This window comes from Cannabis sativa, chromosome 2 (genome assembly GCF_029168945.1).
Source record: "Cannabis sativa cultivar Pink pepper isolate KNU-18-1 chromosome 2, ASM2916894v1, whole genome shotgun sequence".
In the NCBI taxonomy this organism is placed as follows: Eukaryota; Viridiplantae; Streptophyta; class Magnoliopsida; order Rosales; family Cannabaceae; genus Cannabis; species Cannabis sativa.
In genome coordinates this window covers 7,221,084-7,236,890 of record NC_083602.1, presented here as the reverse complement: position 1 = coordinate 7,236,890, position 15,807 = coordinate 7,221,084, and the positions used below count along the sequence as shown (strand labels likewise).

The window sequence follows — 15,807 nt, the reverse complement described above, 5'->3', positions numbered from 1 at the left end:
AATATTGTAACGATATAAAAAAAATATTATTTTTTTTACTTAAAAATCACAAATCCATAAAAATAAAAATAAAAATAATTCATACAAATATATATATAAAAAAATATAAGTAAATTTCCCAATTAAATATATGAAAAACAGAATAAATTAAAGGGGAATTACCCCATATACTATTTTTTTTTATTTTTTTTTCAAATTTACGGCTTTAGTTTCTAAAGTGGTTGCAGTTGCAATATTTTTTGTTGCAATTTAAGTTGCAGGACTAGTTGCAATAGGAATTTCTATGTAGAATTTTGTAAAAATAAAAAAAAAAAAAAAAAACTTTTTAAAAGTATAAAATTAAAAAGGCCATAAATAAAAGGGTAAATACCATTTTGGACCCTGTGTTTTGCAAAAGTTACAGATTGGACCCTGTGTTTTGTTAAATGACAAAATAGACCCTGTATTTTCTAAAATAGTAAAAATAGGACCCTGAGCTTAATTTTTGACAATTTTTTTTTAATACAACCAACTTGAAGACAATGCTTAATATGAACATATACAAAAAATGTAAACAGTTTTGTCATAGCACTTTTAGATCTGATTATAATTAAACTTTATTTTGACAAAAAAATCAATTCAAGACCCTATTTGTACTATTTTAAAAAATACATGGTCCATTTTGTCATTTAACAAAACACAGGGTCCAATTGGAAACTTTTGTAAAACAGAGGGTCCAAAATGGTATTTACCCTAAATAAAATGTAATTTTTTTTAGCTTCATTTTCCCCCTAACACTGTGACACGATAACTCTCTCTCTCTCTCTCTCTCTCTCTCTCGCTCAATTTCGGTCTCTTTCTTTGCCGTTTTCTGTTACCGGCGAGAAGCTCTAAGGCTGTGAATGTGATCAAGTAGCAGCTATATATATATATCTATATAAATTCATCTGAAAGGCTCTTCGTCACTTTTATTTCACTTTTAATTTGATATATAAATTTGCATCTGAACAAGTTCTTGAGCAACAAACGAAAACCAAGAAAACAACTGGTGAAGTTTTTCTCTTCTTTGACTATCACTACCTGCTCCTGCTTTTAATCATTACTAGGTAAGAAATAGTTTGGCGGTTCCACCAACTCGTTCTCTCTTCCTCCGAGACCCAAATATGCAGGTACTTCTTTTTCTTCTGCTTCTTCAGTTCTTAAATCTTAAATCTTTTTTCCTTTTAATTATTTATTTAATAAATTCTTCGTTTTTGATACTCGATCAATCTTTCTCCCAAATTTTTTTTGAACTGTAAACCCTAGAAGACTAAATTTCAATCGTTGTGTTATTTTGGTCTGTCTTATAATATGAACCCTAGATTAGACCAGGCTGCAATTGTTATTTTGATAGTTGTTGTTTGTTAACAATTGTGTGTGTATGGTGGGTGTAGGCCAGTGATAGGTTCAATATCAATTCCCAGCTTGAACATCTACAAGCTAAATATGTTGGTACTGGCCATGCCGACTTGAACAGATTGTAAGTTTTTCTTTTGTCATTTTTGTGAGATTGTCATATCATTATGAACATAATTATATATACATGTAGTTGTGATGAGAGGAGATGAGATGATTGATTTTTTGGTGGGGATTTTGTAGTGAATGGGCTGTGAACATTCAACGTGATAGCTATGCATCCTATGTTGGACATTACCCACTTCTGGCCTACTTTGCTATTGCTGAAAATGAATCCATTGGAAGAGAACGCTACAACTTTATGCAGGTTCTTCTCTTTCTCTTTCTCTTGTTCCTCTCTTGTTGGGTTACAAGAAAGCAATTTAGCTTAATTGAACTTACAGATGAACCTATCTCATTTGTGATGTTGCCACTTCTATAGGGAATTCCATGCCATTGCTATTGCTATGTTTTAATGAATAATCTTGTTCATTTCATTCTAACCCTCTGTGTGTTTTTGAGTTAACGATTTTCTCCTTGCTTTCTTTTTTTAAGACTGCTGCTTATGAGTCATGACATATTTAAGATTTCTACTGCTCAACTTAAAATTATGTCTCCTTCTGTTTAACTTTAGTCAAGATGCTTATGCTTTGGTAATTCATTGGTGATATTTGGAACTTGGAACTTAATATTGTAATCTGGAGCAAAAGTTTATGTATAGTTTATCATAACTGCTTCTTCTCCAGTTATAGATTCTAATGAAATTCTTACTGAACCATCTTTCTTATTTTCTATGCAGAAAATGCTTTTGCCATGTGGGCTTCCACCCGAAAGAGAGGACGACTGAGAAATCAAGCTAAAACAGTTCAATCTCAGGTCTTCTTCGTGCTTTGCGGTTTCCATTTTCATTTCCATATGGGATGTCAATATATCTATCTGTTGCACTGAAGCAATGCTTATATATGACATTAAATAGGAAATTGAATGCTGAGATTGGTTTCTTGTTTGTGAATTTCTTATCATTAGTTTAAGTAAGTCAAGAATTAATTTTGGATTTTATGTGTTTGGGATGGATTTTGTTTCGTCTCTTCTCTTGTTCTTCATATTGGAAGTAAAAACTGTTCACTTTTGGTGTAGAACTAATATCATTACCAATGAGCTAATGAGTAGAAAATATCATCATTAACAAGCATTTGTTCATTTTTCTCTCTTTTTAACGAAATCAGAATGGTGTTCAATAAAGATTGAACATATTTGGAGGTGCGAAAGACATAGACTTTGTACCAATATATAACATTTTTTTTTTTTTTTTGTAAATGCCAACTAAACTAGATATATTTTGAATATCTTGAAACCAAAAATAAATAACTACTCTGTGAATTTATTCCATTTTTCCAAAGAAGTTTCCAATTCTTTTATTGGATTTTGTTACAAATTTTGTTTGATCCTGATCCGACCATTTATTTGATTAACTGGAATTAATTTACAATGTTTGGTGAACACAATAATTCAATAATATTATTTTTTTTAAAAAATATTAACATATGTTGTATAAGAAAATTTGTAGGGGTTTTGTCTCTATTAATTTGCAAGCTATTTTTATAATTTTTTTTTTTTTTTTGAGAGTTTTAAGTTTTCACTAAAAAAATTCATATCATTTTTCACTAATTTATAAAAAATTCTCACATGTCTAAATATATTTTAGGTTTTGCCCATAAATTTTTTAAATAAAACTTTTAATTTTTTTTCCTTTTTGATGTGACCCAATATTAATTATATTTATTTTTAGTTATGCATGTGATTGATTAATGTCTTATAAAAATTTTAGTTCATCTAAAATATATTATTTATATATTTGGGTTCGTTTATTTAAACTGGAGGATGTTTTAATGGCTATATTTTAATATGGGGTTAATTGTGCCAAAACCTCTAATACTTTCATTTACTTGCATTTAACCTTTAAAACTCAATTTAAATCTAACAATTTAAATAGTTCAAGGAAAATTTTAACGGCCAAAAAAGTTCAGGGGACATGATTTGGTACATGTCAAAGTTCGGGAAAAAAAATCCTAATTAGTCAATTAATTATACCTGATTTAGATATATATTTATGGGTGACTATTCAATGGTTACATTTTTATTGTAACCATCATGGTTACATTTTTCTTTGACTTGTAATAGCAGGTTACTAATAGGTAAATATTCTTTTTTTAGAATTAATTAATTATAATTAACTATATTCTTAAAATAATTAATTAAATATTTAACAAGACCTCTTTTAGCAATTACTATTTATAAATAATTTTTTTATTTATATTTAAATCATTACTCTAATTATTTTAACAATTAATCCATATAATTATAATATTTATAATAAAATTTATTTTCTTACAAAAATTAGACTTCTTTTTACACAAATTAAAATTCTCTTCTTATAATAAATTTTTAAATAATTAATTATTTTTAAATAATATTTAATTATTTTGTTACAATTAGATGAATTAAGTATGAGGCCTTAAGCTAGTCAATCGATAACAAGTGTAGCCTTTTTTTTTTCTAAAAAATCCTTCAACTTATTTCACTTTTTTACTTTTTTAAATATTTAAATAAAAAAATAAATAATTAAGTGTAATAATTTAAAGGGATTTTTTCATTTTTACATTTCAAAATAAGCTTTTTTTTTTTTTTTTTTTTTTTTTTTTTTTTTTGCATTTTTACGGAATTTTACATAGAAATCCCTATTGCAACTAGCGCTGCAACCTAAATCGCAACAAAAAATAGTATCGAAACCTCTAGTGCAACTAGCGCTGCAACTACTTTAGAAATCCAAATCGTAAATTTGAAAAAAAAAAAAAGTTAAAAAAATTGCATATGGGGTAATTCCCCTAATTTAAAATTAAGATTACGAGTATAATAAAATTTAAATTATGAAATTATATGTGTATAATTTTAAATTATAAAAAATTTTGCTATAAAATTTTAAATAATTTAAGTGCAAAAAAAATAAATTGCTAAAATATCTTTATATAGTAATACATTACAAAAAATTAATTAATAATTATAATTAATTTATTTTTAAAGTATAATTAATCTTAATTAAAATTTTATAAGGAAATAAATTATTATGTTACTTTTAGGTTACAAGTTATTTATTATTTATTTTTATTTAATTTCTAAATTAATCACAACCATTTAATAGTAATCTAATGGCTTAAAAAATTGTAACTATGATAGTTACAATAAAAATATAACCATTGAAACCTCTTCCATATATTTATATCTATAGATATATTTACAAGCTTAAAAAATATGAGGTAGGGGTGTTCATAAAATAGTCGATCCAATCCAATCCGCACGATCCAATCCAATCCAATCCGCAAAGTGCGGATATCCGTACTTGTGCGAATTGGATTGGATTAGAAAATTCAAAATCCGTACTTGTACGGATTGGATGTTGATTAACATGTAAAAGTAACCGATTCAATCCAATCCACACATATTTATAACAAAATCAAAAAAATATATATACAAATAACATTTTAATGTAAAGAAAATAGTAATTTAAAAGTCTAATACATACAATACAATTATATTGCAAAACTTAATAGATAAAATGTATATTCTATTCTTATATATTTTTTTTTCAACATACAATTTCAAATAAAATTAAATATTTTTTTTATATATACAATTTTTTTTCTTCCTTTGAATTTGTTATTTGTTATTTTATTTATTTAATGTGTTGTTAGAGACATAAAATAACTATAATTTGTTTTATTTTGTTGCTAGTTATGTGAAAAAAAATATTTTTTCATAAATATTAAATAATTTAATATTAAAAAGTAACCAATCCAAAGTAACCGATCCAATCCGCACTTTTGTGGATTAGATTTGAGCTATTGTGCGGATTGGATTGGATCCAAAAAAATGAAATTCGCACTTAGTGCGGATTGAATGTTGTTTGACGAAAAAAGTGCGGATTGGATCGGATGAACAACCCTAATATGAGGTAGTACCTTATTATTCTAGGATTTTATTTTCTTTACTTTTTTTTCTTTTCTATATTTTGAGAAATTTTTAAAAATACTTTTTTTTATGTTTTATTTATAATTTTACGATTTAAAGTTTTTATTTACAAAAATACTTTTTTTAAGTTTTAAAATTACAAAAATACATTTTTTCAGCATAAAGTAAGAAATAGAATAAAAAATAACAAAAAATCAACCTAACGACAACTATAAAAAAAAACCAAGAACAACTAGAAAAACAAAATCATGATAACTTTAAATAAACTATAAAACAACCAAAAACCAGTTTACTGTTTTTACTGAAAATGTATTTTTATAAATAAAAAAGTTCAAAGAATAAAAATAAAAATAAAAGTCATGTTAAAGTAATTACTCCGTATAGTATTTTTAACTTTTTTTTTTAAAAATTTACAGTTTGGGTTGTTCCGGTAGTTTTTATGTGGGTTGCTATGTAGATTTTGGTTGTAATTTAAGTTGCTCCGTTAGTTGTCATTTGGATTTCTATGTGGATTTCTATAAAATTACAAAAAAAAAGACTGCTTTAAAGTGTAAAAATAATAAAAAAAAAATCCTAACATATTTTCTAAATGTAATTAAATTTTAGAATATGTAACTAAATTTCTATGTAGTAATTGATAATAATATTTAATAATAATTAAAAAAAAACAATAAGAAAAATTAAGGTAATAAAATAAAAATCACCTTCCATCCATTACTCTTTTGAAACCTACATTCAAAATCCACGAAAACTACCTCCTAGCCATAACTTTCGCCATCTTCTTCTTCTAACTGCCTCCTTTATCAGTTTATATATATATATATATATATATATATATATATATATTATCTTCTGCTTCTCTATTTCCAATGCCAAAAAAAAAATCAAAAATAGGTCATAAATCAGTTGTTAACAAGGCTAAAGGAAACACCCAGTCATCAACGATGATGACTCCGATTTTAGTCCCCCGTGGCTAAAGGTGGTCGTCGTCCAGTGAAGAAAAAGTCGAAAGTGTCTTTGCTTGAAAAAAAAAAATTCAATTCCGACGGCCAGAAGGAAAAGAAGAAATCAACTTCAAGGCAACTGTAATGAAATTATAATGCAACTGTTATATCTATTGCGAGCCAACTAACATGAAATTATAAAATAACTAATAATTCTACATATTTAAAACAAACGAATATTACAACAATCATGTTTTATCTGTTTAGGTCACGTATTCGATAATTTCGGGCCCTGTTTTTATAATACTAAGATATTGTAGTAGCAAAATCATTATTCAACTAACGTGCAACTTAATTGCAACAAAAAATGTTTAATGTGAATGTGTATCTGTAAGAAACTATTCGTCAATATTTTTTGTCACTTATCGATAATTACTTGTAACTTAATAGTAATATGTGGATAAACAATTATTAGAAAAATATTTATGTAACTGTTATGAAATATTAAAAATCAGATAAGTGTTTCTACTTACGTAACTCTGTCTACGTGTATTCGTGATTTAACATGAATAAATTCATCATTAGAAATTTAGAAAACAACGAACATACACCGAGATAAATAATTAACTATAGTATTGATGCAATTTTTTTAAAATTATACTTGAGTTGGATTGTTTGTGAACTCCAGTTCAACTTTTTTGAGACGTGCATTTTATGGATCTGAAAATTGAAGCCAGGGTATTAGATGTATGCGAATTAAATCGGATTTCTGGTTGAATTTTAGTTTCGTAGTAATTTTCTTACACTTTTTTTATGAATTCGAAACAGTCCTTGTTTTGATTGATTACGGTCGTCTTCTCATGTGAAGTCACCCCGAATTAATAGTGGTTCTCGTTCTTGCTGGGTTTCCTTTCGGTTGTATTGGGTTGCTGAGTTGGTCGATCAAATGTTGTGTGCGTGAGGTTGTTTGTTTCTTTCATCAATACGAATCAACATTTGTTTCGATTGATTCTTGTCTTTTTCTTTGATAAAATTGTCAGAATTAATGTTGGTATTTCTCTTGCTTGGGCTTCTTTTCAGTTGTCTTGATGGGTTGAACGATGGTTGCTTTCGTTGGTGATTTTTCTGTTTTTGTGTGGCTGAAGCTTTAAAAGAGGAGATATGTTTGTAATTTTTTGTTTGAGGCTGTACAATTGTTGAAATGACTAATTCACTGTATTTTAATAAGACTAATTAGGATTTTTACCTCCTGAACTTTAACATGTACCAAATCCATGCCCCTTAAACTTTTAAGGTTGTTAAAAATGCTTCTTGAACTATTGAGATTGTTGAATTTAAGGACTTTTGTCTAATTTCATTCAATTTTACTATTTCAGTGATTGTTTATGCACTAAATCATGCTCCTCAGACTTTGATATCTACCAAATTATGCCCCTCGAACTTTGACATGTACTAAATTATGGCCCTTAAACTTTCGTCCATGTTAGACTTTTTTTACTAAAATTGAAAAAAAGTCCTTAAATCCAACAATCTCAATAGTTCAGGGGACATTTTTAACGACCTTAAAAGTTCAGGGGCATGATTTAGTACATGTAAAAGTTCAGGGGACAAAATTCCTAATTAGTCTTTTAATAATATAATTGCTTTTTTTATATATATATATTCTTGAAAAAGCCTAATGAAAACTATATATGTATGTGTCTTAAAAAAATTAGATTTAGTTGACATCTTACCCAGTAAGATGTGTTAAGAGGCCATGCGTGTTAAGAATAAAAAAAAAAACAAATGCACTTAATAAGTATTATTAATTTAAGAGATATTGGCGGCTAAACCATCTGAACTTTAGATTTTGTAACACTTAACCACAAAAACTAAAATTTTAGGGGAAATTTGATTTTCTATCCTTACATTAAGGAGAAATTTTTCCCTTAAACCTAAAATACACTGATGTCGCCCAATTAGTTACACTGCGGTCGCGGTAGTAAACGGGCTATATGTCGTATCCACAGGGAGGAAAAATACACTCAAAAGGACAATTAGTAATTTTACAAGAATAAAATATGAACCTTGAATGTGATGAGAATATTGAGAAATGATTTTTAAAAATTAAACAAGTAATTAAAATGAGAAGTGATCAGAAAATGATTATGGAAGACACAAGCTTTGTACATGCAATTATATTTTCCTAATAAAATTGATTCTTTAACCTCAACTATAATTCTACACCATTAATTATAGTTGGAAAATATGTATGATTAAGCTCACTAGAAAAATATGTTCTCTAATTAAATTAAAACTACTTCTAAAAATACTATCATATTATATAATTTAAATCGACAAAATACCATTGGCAGAATGCAGTAAAAATCATATAATATAATAAACACTCTAATAATTAATAGCCTAACTTACATAAGAAAAGCATGACTGAACTTATATAAAAGGTACTATTAAATTTAAAGTGCAATTAAGAAGAAGAGAAATTTAATATAACAAATGTGAAAATGAAGAACAAAGAGAATCAATATATTAGAAGAATAAAAATTGCATGAACTTACACTTGAGTCTTGCCAAAGAAATTAGCCTAGAAAAGGCATTGTCTTTACACCAAAATTAATAAAGTAAAATAAAGAAGAAAGAAAGAAAAAGATAAAATTTTGGTATAATAACTCTAGGTAAAATCTCATGCCTTTTTTTATTGTATGTGGCTTCTATTTATAGAGAACCTTTGCTCCAAGATCAGTATATCTCGTGTACAAGAAAAGTGGAGATAGTGGCTCCACTAATAGAAATTATAGGCCACGATAAATACTATAATTTGATGAAGCTTTCAAACGCTGATACATGATGCAAGGAGAACATGTCAGAGTAGTGTTGAGTGTAAGAAAAATTGGTTGACCTTGTGGTGTACTTGGGCTGTCACGTTTCAATTACAATGAATGGCTGAGATTGATGGGCTTGAAGACTTGGGCTTTGAAATAGAAAATGACGTGAACTCCCTTCTTCAAACAAGTATTAATGATTATTACACTTATATAATATCTATTATACATCATAGATATGTTGGAGAGATAAGCCAACGAATTGGATTTGATCTTGAACTAGGCTTCTTCCATACAACTCATTCTCTTCGTAAAACTTTTGAAAAATAACATAAAATTAAAGTAAATTAAATATTTCCAATAAAAATAAATTTACCATTAAATCTTTGAAATATTCAATTTATATTAATTTTATATGTGTAATTAAAGGCTTAAAATATATAAATTTGAGCCTTAATCACAACCCCCAACTAGCTTATTGCTAGTCTCTAGCAATTCAAGCGAACAAAAAGAATGTCAATATGATATTTTTAGGTCAAAAGGTTTAAAAATAGCACAAATATTCAAGCAAAATATTAGTAGCAAGCCAATAAGAACTATACAAAATTACCTTAAATAAATCTAGAATTGTGAGTGTGTGCACCAAACCTGAACCTTCTTACCACAAACCATAACACATAGATGCTTCCGAAAAATATACCAAGTAAAAGTCTCAACTCCATTTGCCTCACAGGTATTGAAAATATTTATTCATGGCTAAGGATTTCACTCATGGAGTTGAAAATTGAAAAGTGAGCACTCGAAAAGGATAGATTAATTTAGGACAAACATTTGAATAAATATTGAAACGAAGATAGATTATGAATTATTTGGACAAACCACCATAAGAGTACCACAAACCAGCTTTTCGGGACAAAAATAGACAATCTTTTACATTTATTCTAGGAGCCAAAACAAATAAAAAAAAAATGAAATACTACAAACTTTTTTTTTTCTTTTTTTCTTTTTCTTTTTTTTTTTTTTTTTCAAACAACAGGCAACATGTTAGACAAATTGATAGAAATGTTGCTCTTGCAATTTTTTTTTTGTTGTTTTTTTTTTTTGAACAAGAGGCAACATGTTGGATATAATGATGGAAATGTTGCTCTTGTTTTTTTTTTTTTTCCTAAAGAAAATAATTACAAAAGGCTCCTTAATAAGATTTGTCTATAAAAATTATCCCTTAAAGCAACATCCAATCAAACCCTAGTACCATGTCCAAAATAATTATAATCATTTCTAAGAATCAATAAAAATTCAAAAGTTATTTTCTCAAATCTCGCCACTCACAAAAATATAAACACTTAAACTTGGTAGCTTTTCTAAGCAAATATGTGCTAACAATCTTCTTACCACAAAGTTTGGCATGTGCAATTTGTAACTCTAGAAAAATTCTAAGTAACAAAGATAGTAAAAATTGGCTTGAAAATAACATTTTACAAGAATAAATGAGTAATTTTTGAAAAATTTGACCATGAAAATATTAATATGACAAAAATTAAGAAACATGCTTGAATATGCTCACCACCCCCAACTAAAATAATACAGTGTCCTCAATGTCTAAAGATATAAAAATTAAAAGAATAGGGAAAGAGAACACCTGGAGAGCAAGCAACCATGGATAGCAGCGATATTGATCCTCTAAAAACATCAAAACTGAAAAACAAAAAATGATAACAAATAACAAAATAAGATGACAAAGATAAAAGGAAAAAGAGAACAAACCTGTCTACAAGATCAAGGAAACACTACTCAGGGCTGGTAAACCGGAGCCACGAGGATATCCTCGATAGGCTGGGGCACCCTCTCTATGTAGTGTTTCAGTCTCTGGCCATTCACTTTGAATTTTCTCCCATCGGTTGGGTCTTCGACCTCAACAACACCGTGGGGGAAGACAGTTTTTACAATATACGGCCCAGTCACGGGATCTCGGCTTCCCGGGGGTGGAGATGCAAGCGAGTGTCATAAAGATGCACTCGCTGATTTGGCTCAAATTCTTTTCTCAGGATCTGCTTGTCATGAGCCGCTTTTAATTTAGCCTTGTAGATCCTTGAGTTGTCATAAGCATCATTGCGCAACTCCTCAATTTCTGACAACTGAAGCTTACGATTAAGGCCTGCCGCGTTGAGATCAGAATTTAGGTTTTTTACAGCCCAATATGCCTTATGTTCCAGTTCAACAGGGAGATGGCAGGCCTTGCCATAGACTAGTCTGTAAGGAGACATGCCTAGCTGAGTTTTGTAAGCAGTGCGGTAGGCCCAGAGAGCATCGAGAAGTCGGGAGGACCAATCTTTGCGGTCAGGGTTAACCGTCTTTTCTAAAATTTGCTTAATTTCACGATTAGCTAACTCAGCTTGGCCATTTGTCTGTGGGTGATAAGGTAATGCAACCTTGTGAAGTACACCATACTTTTGCATCAAATGCTCAAAAGAGTGGTTGCAGAAATGGGTGCCTTGATCACTGATGATAGCTCGTGGTGTGCCAAAACGAGATAACACATTTTCTTTTAAGAATTTCACAACAGTTGTGTTATCTGCATTTCGACATGGCACGGCTTCAACCCACTTGGAGACATAGTCTATGGCGAGGAGAATGTAAAGGTAGCCAGAAGAAGGTGGGAACGGTCCCATAAAATCAATTCCCCAACAGTCGAATATTTCTATTACGAGCATTGGGTTCAATGGCATCATGTGTCGTCGGGATAGCGCACCTAGTTTCTGGCACCTTTCACAAGATCGACAGAAATTGTTAGTGTCTTTGAACAAAGTGGGCCAGTATAGACCACACTGTAAGATTTTTGCAGCAGTCTTTTTCATAGAAAAATGACCACCACATGCTTCGTTGTGGCAAAAGTTCAAGACACTAAAAATTTCATCATCTGGAATGCAACGTCTCATAATTTGGTCGGGGCAGTACTTGAAAAGATATGGATCATCCCAGTAAAAGTTACGGACCTCGACCAAAAATTTACGTTTATCCTGTGCATTCCAGGAAGCAGGAAGCTCACCAATCACTAAGTAATTAACAATATGAGCGTACCATGGTAACTTAGTGATGGTGTAGAGATGTTCATCAGGGAAGTCATCTCGGATAGCAGGGCCATCAACGGAATCAGAAAACTCTAAACGAGATAGGTGGTCCGCTACCACATTTTCAACTCCTTTCTTATCCTTGATGGTCAAGTCAAATTCCTGTAACAGAAGGATCCACCTAATTAAGCGTGCCTTAGCATCCTTTTTGGAAAGGAGGTACTTAAGAGCAGAGTGGTCGGTGAAGACCGTGATAGGGGAACCGATCAGGTAGGAACGAAACTTGTCAAGCGCGAATACTACGGCAAGCAACTCTTTCTCAGTAGTAGAATAGTTCATTTGAGCACTATTAAGAGTTCTACTTGCATAGTATACGACGAAGGGCTTCCCTTCCCTTCGTTGACCAAGGACGGCCCCTATAGCGTAATTGCTAGCATCACACATGATCTCGAATGGCAAGTTCCAATCAGGTGGTTGAATGATAGGGGCAGAAGTGAGTTTGGTGACAAGTGTTTGGAAGGATTCCTCACACTCCGGTGTCCAGTTAAACACCACGTCTTTTGCCAATAGGTTCGACAAAGGTCGAGCTATCGTCGAAAAATTCTGGATGAACCTCCTATAGAATCCAGCATGCCCAAGAAAGGATCGAACATCCTTAACAGTCTTGGGGGCGGGCAGCTTTGATATGAGTTCAATCTTGGATTGATCAACCTCAATTCCTTGTTGTGAAACAATATGCCCCAAGACTATGCCAGATGGCACCATGAAATGACACTTCTCCCAGTTGAGTACCAAGCCTTTCTCTTTGCATCGTTTAAGCACAGCTTCCAAATTGAGAAGGCTTGATTCAAATGAATCACCAAAGACTGTCAAATCATCCATATATACTTCCATACAATTCTCGATCATATCACTAAAGATACTCATCATGCAGCGCTGGAAGGTGGCTGGGGCATTACACAGGCCAAATGGCATACGCCGAAAGGCATAGGTACCAAAAGGACAAGTGAATGTGGTCTTTTCCTGATCTTCTAAAGCAATTTCGATTTGGTAGTACCCCGAATAACCATCGAGAAAGCTATAGAAAGGATGACCTGCCACACGTTCCAAGATTTGATCGATGAATGGAAGTGGGAAATGGTCTTTACAGGTGGCGGCATTTAATTTTCTATAATCAATGCACATGCGCCAACCTGTTGTGACCTTGGTAGGGATGAGTTCTCCCTTATCATTTGGTACCACTGTTACTCCCGATTTCTTGGGAACAACCTGAGTTGGGCTAACCCACTTACTGTCGGCAACAGGATAAAGTATCCCGTAATCCAGAAGCTTCAAGATTTCTGTCTTTACCACTTCCTTCATTGGTGGGTTTAATCTCCTTTGAGGATCACGTCGTGGTATGGCCCCGTCTTCCAATTTAATGTGATGGGAGCAAATCAAGGGACTAATCCCTTTAATGTCAGCTAACGTCCAACCAATTGCTCCTCTTTGCTCTGTGAGCACATTGATAAGTTGTTGCTCTTGAGTTGCATTAAGGGTGGAGGATATGATGACAGGGAAGGTGTTGTTTGCTCCCAAGAAGACATGCTTAAGTTCCTTAGGAAGTTGAGCCAAGTTTGGTTGAGGAGCTTGTACAGTGGATGGTTTTGGTGTTTCCCTATCTTGAGGAAGTCCCTCGAAGATTGGATTCCAAAACATGGTTCTTTTGGTCGGTAATTGATTGATGACTTCAGAGTTGATTTCAGTATTACCCGACTCAGAAATCTCAGAAATTTCGAAGAGGTCATTGAGATGAGTGGAAGTGTATTGTGCTTCTACCTCTTCTGAAATAAGTGTATCGATCAGAAATGATTGGAAACACTCATCGTTATCAGGTGGTTGTTTACCAATGTTGAAAACATTCACCTCTAGAGTCATGTTCCCAAAAGAGATTTTCATGAGACCATTCCTACAATTGATGAGTGCATTTGCTGTTGCGAGGAATGGTCGTCCGAGAATGATGGGAATTTTGGACTCTAAGTTGACTTCAGATTGAGTGTCCAAGATGAGAAAATCCACAGGGTAATAGAATTTATCAATTTGAATCAAGACATCTTCAACTATTCCCCGAGGTTTCTTAACTGATCGATCGGCCAATTGTAGCACCACAGATGTGGGCTTAAGTTCTCCTAGGCCTAGTTGCAAGTATATGGAATAAGGCATGAGATTTACACTTGCACCTAAGTCCAGGAGGGCTTGGCCAAATTCCTGTTCCCCTATTTGACATGAAATGGTGGGACAACCAGGATCTTTGTATTTAAGCGGTGTCTTGCAGTCGATCACCGCACTAGCTTGTTCTGCCAAGAATGCAGTTTTCTTGACATGGTGCTTCCTTTTGATAGTGCATAGATCCTTGATAACTTTGGCATAAGCCGGTACTTGCTTGATTACATGAAGTAATGGCAGGTTAACCTTAACTTGTGTCAAAAAGTCAAGGATCTCACTATGACTTTCCAGTACCTTTCCAGTGGATTTCAAAGCCTGAGGAAAGGGCACCTTTACTGGAAGGTTCTGTGGCACATCAGCATCTGGAGCGGGCATTGGTACACTAGTGGTCTTGGGTAATGGTGATACCGTACTTTGACCACTTCGGGTAGTAATAGCATTAACCCCTTTGAGATTAGACTCTGAAGGAGCGGAGGTTTGTGCCATATGTTGCCCTTTGGGAGTGATTAGAGGCTGAGCGGGAAGCTTACCACGCTCTTGAATGACTGAAGAATCATTTAACTTTGTTATTTGAATCTTTATGTCCTTCAATTCCTCTATCACCTGAGTGAAATAAGTCCTGAACTCTAGTTGGGATTCTGCGAGAATTTTCATGGAACTCTCAAGAGAATTCTTTTGTTGATCAGGCCTCCATTGGCTCCCAGATGCTTGATTTTGACTTGTATCCTTCCAACTGAAATTGGGATGGTTACGCCAACCAGGATTGTATGTGTTGGAGTAGGCATTATAAGGCTTCTTGTAATCCCCTAAGGCATTACACTGTTCCTCATCTCCTCCCCTTAACATACTAAGACTAGGGCACTCTTGTGGTTGATGATCAGTCCCTCCACAAATGAAGCATGGTTCTTGCTTTTCCACTTTTGCAGCCATCTGGAGTGCTTTACCTTCTTGAGTTTTGAAAGCCTCAAATTGTTTTTTCAAAGCTTCAAGTTGAGCTTTCACACTGTCCTCCTCCTTCAATTGGTAGACTCCGGCTGTTCGTGGCTTGTCTGTAGGACTTGGCGCACTCCATGTGTATGATTTTTCAGAAATTTCTTCAAGATATTCCAAAGCTTCTTCGGGATCTTTCTGTAGGAAGTCGCCATTGCACATCATTTGTACGAATTGTCTTTTGTCGGCTGTGAGACCGTCATAGAAATAGCTGACAAGACGCCAACTTTCGTATCCATGATGTGGGCACTGGCCCATCAAATCTTTAAACCTCTCCCAGACCTGATGAAACGTTTCATGGTCCTTTTGGGTGAAGGTAGAGATTTGCCTCTTAAGAAA

At 32.2% G+C, this 15,807-nt stretch overlaps 1 protein-coding gene and 1 non-coding gene across 2 annotated transcripts; both read left to right on the top strand.

Annotated features, from left to right (window-relative positions):
- Positions 1–746: 746 nt before the first annotated feature.
- LOC115718393 (uncharacterized protein At4g14342) lies at positions 747–2,605 on the top strand. The gene is made up of 4 exons (XM_030647157.2): positions 747–1,148; positions 1,413–1,498; positions 1,618–1,741; positions 2,213–2,605. The coding sequence occupies exons 1-4, from the start codon at positions 1,143–1,145 to the stop codon at positions 2,258–2,260; spliced, it is 264 nt and encodes an 87-aa protein (XP_030503017.1). The 5' UTR covers positions 747–1,142; the 3' UTR covers positions 2,261–2,605.
- A 13,095-nt stretch (positions 2,606–15,700) lies between these two features.
- On the top strand, positions 15,701–15,807 carry LOC133035245 (small nucleolar RNA R71). The gene has a single exon (XR_009686522.1). It is a non-coding gene; the product is annotated as a small nucleolar RNA R71 (small nucleolar RNA).

Bases quoted from the DNA above. Each gene is read 5' to 3' on its own strand.
- LOC115718393 (XM_030647157.2), top strand. The intron at 1,499-1,617 runs GTAAGTTTTTCT...GGGATTTTGTAG, and splicing joins CATGCCGACTTGAACAGATT to TGAATGGGCTGTGAACATTC. The intron at 1,742-2,212 runs GTTCTTCTCTTT...TTTTCTATGCAG, and splicing joins AACGCTACAACTTTATGCAG to AAAATGCTTTTGCCATGTGG.